This window comes from Notothenia coriiceps, unplaced genomic scaffold (assembly GCF_000735185.1).
Source record: "Notothenia coriiceps isolate Sejong01 unplaced genomic scaffold, NC01 NC01_scaffold00034588, whole genome shotgun sequence".
In the NCBI taxonomy this organism is placed as follows: Eukaryota; Metazoa; Chordata; class Actinopteri; order Perciformes; family Nototheniidae; genus Notothenia; species Notothenia coriiceps.
In genome coordinates, this window is record NW_011367289.1 from 1 (window position 1) to 4,406 (window position 4,406).

At 40.8% G+C, this 4,406-nt stretch overlaps 1 protein-coding gene across 1 annotated transcript; it reads right to left on the reverse strand.

The window, feature by feature from the left end:
• Positions 1-1,045: 1,045 nt before the first annotated feature.
• On the reverse strand, positions 1,046-4,083 carry arhgef37 (Rho guanine nucleotide exchange factor (GEF) 37; the record flags this gene model as incomplete). The annotated part of the gene is made up of 3 exons (XM_010790825.1): positions 1,046-1,846; positions 2,957-3,156; positions 3,912-4,083. Coding segments are annotated over 3 exons (539 nt in total), but the record flags the coding sequence as incomplete, so codon positions are not given.
• Between the last annotated feature and the right edge of the window lie 323 nt (positions 4,084-4,406).

The window sequence follows — 4,406 nt, forward strand, 5'->3', positions numbered from 1 at the left end:
TGTATGAATACACTAGATACACACAGCAGCCTGAGAGCAGTATGAACAGTGTGTATGAATACACTAGATACACACAGCAGCCTGAGAGCAGTATGAACAGTGTGTATGAATACACTAGATACACACAGCAGCCTGAGAGCAGTATGAACAGTGTGTATGAATACACTAGATACACACAGCAGCCTGAGAGCAGTATGAACAGTGTGTATGAATACACTAGATACACACAGCAGCCTGAGAGCAGTATGAACAGTGTGTATGAATACACTAGATACACACAGCAGCCTGAGAGCAGTATGAACAGTGTGTATGAGTACACTAGATACACACAGCAGCCTGAGAGCAGTATGAACAGTGTGTATGAATACACTAGATACACACAGCAGCCTGAGAGCAGTATGAACAGTGTGTATGAATACACTAGATACACACAGCAGCCTGAGAGCAGTATGAACAGTGTGTATGAATATGCTAAGATATATAAAGTATGAAAACGGTAAGCAGTGCAGGTATAATAATAATAATAATAATAATAGGTTTAATTTATAAAGCACTTCATATTTGACTTTAAATCCCAAAGTGCTACAGGCAGTGAACATGAACAGTATAAAAACATTATACAACACGGTAGAATTAATAAAAAGCAATAAAAAACAAACAATAAAAATAAAATAAAATAAAAATATGGTAATAAATAAAAGGTGTAGGGAAAGGCTCTATTGAATAGATGGGTTTTGAGGCCTTTTTTAAAAGCTTCCACGGTCTGTGGTGCTCTCATGTGGTCGGGGAGAGCGTTCCACAGACTGGGCCCGGTCTCCCATAGTACGGAGCATGGTCCTGTGGGGTTTGAGGAGGTTGGAGTTGCTGGAGCGGGTGGTCCGCAAGGAGGTATGGGGGGTAAGGAGTTCCTTGAGGTAGGGAGGGGCAGTTCCATGGACACACTGGTGGGTGAGGACGGAGACCTTGAATTTGATCCTCAGCTCCACGGGGAGCCAGTGTAGAGATCTAAGGATGGGGGTGATGTGATCATATTTGCGCACCCTCATCAGGATCCTAGCAGCGCTGTTCTGAATGTATTGGAGCCTCTGGATGCTTTTGTTAGGGATCCCCATGAGGAGTGCATCGCAGTAGTCCAGCCTGGAGGAGACAAAGGCGTGGACTAGCTTTTCGGCGTCAGACAGAGTGAGTGTGGGGCGGAGTTTGGCGATGTTCCTGAGGTGATAAAAGGAGTTCTTGCACAGCTGTTTAATGTGAGCCTCAAAGGTCAGATGGGCGTCCACTTTTCATACAGCAGGTGCAGCTCAAAGTGCTTTACGAAATGACACAAGTTAGAAACAAACAACAAGAAATTCCACTCAGATTATTTGTTAAGAACTTTGAAAGGTACGTGCAGCGAAATATAACATGTTAACAGGTTAGGAGACACGAGCTGAGACAACTGAGTCGGTGCTACAACCCCATAAAACAAAGGGAACATACAGTTTAGGGACAACAGAAAGAAAAAGATTAAGATTAAAAGAACATTTGAAGTGGGGGGTTGCTAATAAAAAGCTGATCTAAAAAGAAGTGTCTTTAACATCTGAGGGGAGTTTCTTGTTGTTCATCTTTAACTTGTTGTAAATCGCTTCGAGCTGACGTGCTGTATGAACAGTGCTGTGTAACTACAGCTTTGATGTCCACTAACAGCTCCCAGCATGCAGACACTGATGTCGTACCTTGGGTTTGATCCCCGTCTCGTGTTTGATCTGCTGGCTCAGCCGGGCCGTCTTCTTGGCGATGCTGTGCGTGTTCAGTCGGTTCATCTTGTCCTTCATGCTCAGAGTCTCGGTCTTCTTGTATTTGTCGGCTGAACAGAAACAAGGAGAGTTCATGTGGAGCACAGATACACACACATATATATATGTTGTTGCCATGTCGGCCTAAACGTCACTGTTTTTATTCTGTTGTTTACTTTATTAAATATATTTTTTTGTTGTTGTTTTGTTTCAACCATTTTACTCTGTAGCACTTTCAGTTTACTCAAATGAAAAGTGCGCTGATAAATCAAATTGATGATGATGATGAAGATGATGAGCAGTCCTATAAAAGGGGAGGTTTTTAAATAAAACAACGTTGCTTGAAGTTCTCTTTATGCGTTAAATTCATAATGTGACCAACATCTTGTTTAATTCTGTGAACGCTGCCCTTCACTTTTTCACTTTTCTGTAGAACATTACCTCTTTAAAAATCTGCACAGCCGCCCACTTTAAAATCTAATAAGCTGTATTCTGATATGTGTTCACTGTACTATTTTGATCCTTCTCTTACAACTTATTTACTTATACTGAGTTTATGTTATAGTGCAAAGCAGTGTGTTCTGTGTGTTAGCCTATTCTGATTCTATAATCACAGCAACACAACTATGGAAGAATAAGAGATACAACTTGTGTTATTTAATGGGTAAAAACAGATGGAAAAGACCATCATTCGAAATTATAATAAAATGTGAAATTGTGAAAAAAGTAAAATTCGGAGAAAAAAAGTGAAATTTCTGGGAAAAAAATTGAAATTATGAAAAAAATTGAAATCCTCAGTAAAAAGTAAAATTTCTGAAAAAATGTAAAATGTTGGACAAATGTGAAATTATAAGAAAACAGTCGAATGAAGGAAAAAAAGTCAACTTTCTGGGAAAAAAATTGAAATTATGAAAAAATTGGAAATTCTAAGTAAAAATTCAAATTCAGAGAAAAAGTCCAAATATAAGAAAAAGTCAAATTGTGAAAAACGAGGCAAAATCGAAGGGAAAAATCTAATTGTGAGAATGACCTAGTAATGTCACAGGTATAAACCACAGGTAGAAACCACAGGTAGAAACCACAGGTAGAAACCACATAAAGGCACTTTTACTCCACAGTGAGTACTCTTTCTTTTGATACATTATGTAAAGAAATAAAAAGTAGAGCCAGCGTTTCCTCACCGACTTCCCTGAAGCGCTTGTACTCGTTGATGCGGCAGTTGAGAGCGATGGAGGTGTGCGCGGTGTGCTCCAGCAGGGCGTACGCAGGGTGCTGTCTGTCCGTGTGCTTCTGGATGGTCTGCAGGAGCAGAGGGTATCGGGCGATCCTCTGGACCGGCATCACCAGGAAGAAAGTCAGAGACGTGGCGTTCACCTCCGGCCTGAAGAGAGGAGAGGAAGACAGGAGGAAATGGAAATCAAAGATCAGTTTATATCCGTCTGAAAACACAGAGGAATACTTTTAGGAACAGCAACAAGATGCGGTTATTGCACGGTTTAGTTGAATGCTCGATGCCGATTGGTCAATTTGGACATTCTAAGGAGGACGCTTTGATCAAGGGACTATGTGCAGTCATATCAATCCGCAGAAAGAAGTCCGGGTAATTTAACGTCAGCTGTGGACAACTAACATTCGTTTCATCCATCAGAAAACACAGTGGACTTTTACATGTTAGGTTGTTTTAGGTTTGAGGTGCAGTCGTTACCCTGCTTGGATGAATACTCGATTCTGATTGGTCAATGTGGCTCTTTTTTGGCTTGCACGCCATAGCTAAGGACTGACGCTCTGACTAGGTGACTATGTGCAGTCGTATCAATCCGCCGTAAGAAGTCCGGTCAATTTAAGAAATGTGTTTTCTACGTCAGTAAACACTGCGGAGTAGTTTTGGGATATTCATTTTTTAAGATACTAAAAAGCGCTTTTCCTGGATCTCAAAGCGCTGTAAAGACAGAGGGCTGGAGCGTTACAGTAAACCTCGATCATTCCTGCCGTCATTTAAAGATACGTAGGACCATTTTTTCTCCCTGGAAGCAATATGATTATTTTAAAGTCAATACAATCAATTTAAATCCATATTTTGAGACAAAGCAGAGATTTCTTTGACTAACTAGTCGTATCAAAATCAGATTAACGTACGCCGAGGCCTTGATGACTCTCACGATGTCGTCCCACAGCATCTCTTTCTGCTTGTAGCTGTTCTCCAGCACCGTGACGTTAGAGTAGTTGGACAGGTATTCTTTATAAGACGCCTCGATGTCTGCAGACAGGCTGAGGAACGACTCACCTGCAGAGAGGGGACATACACTCACTTTAAAACACATGCAAAAAACATAATTAAGAGGAAATATTAGGGGTTCACCGAATGGGTAATTCTTGGCCGAAACCGATACCGAAAATAGGAAACAGTTGGCCGAAAACCGAATGCCGAAAGGCCGAAAATGATTAATAGAAATTAGGGCCGGGACTTTAACGCATTAATTAAGATTAATTAATTACACAACAATTAACGCGTTAAAAAAATTAACGCATTTTAATCGCACTTATTTTTGCACCGCGGAACGTTTCTCACTGGATGAGTTTCAGGGGTACCGATTATACTGGAGCACCAACTAACGTTCATGACTTCAAACA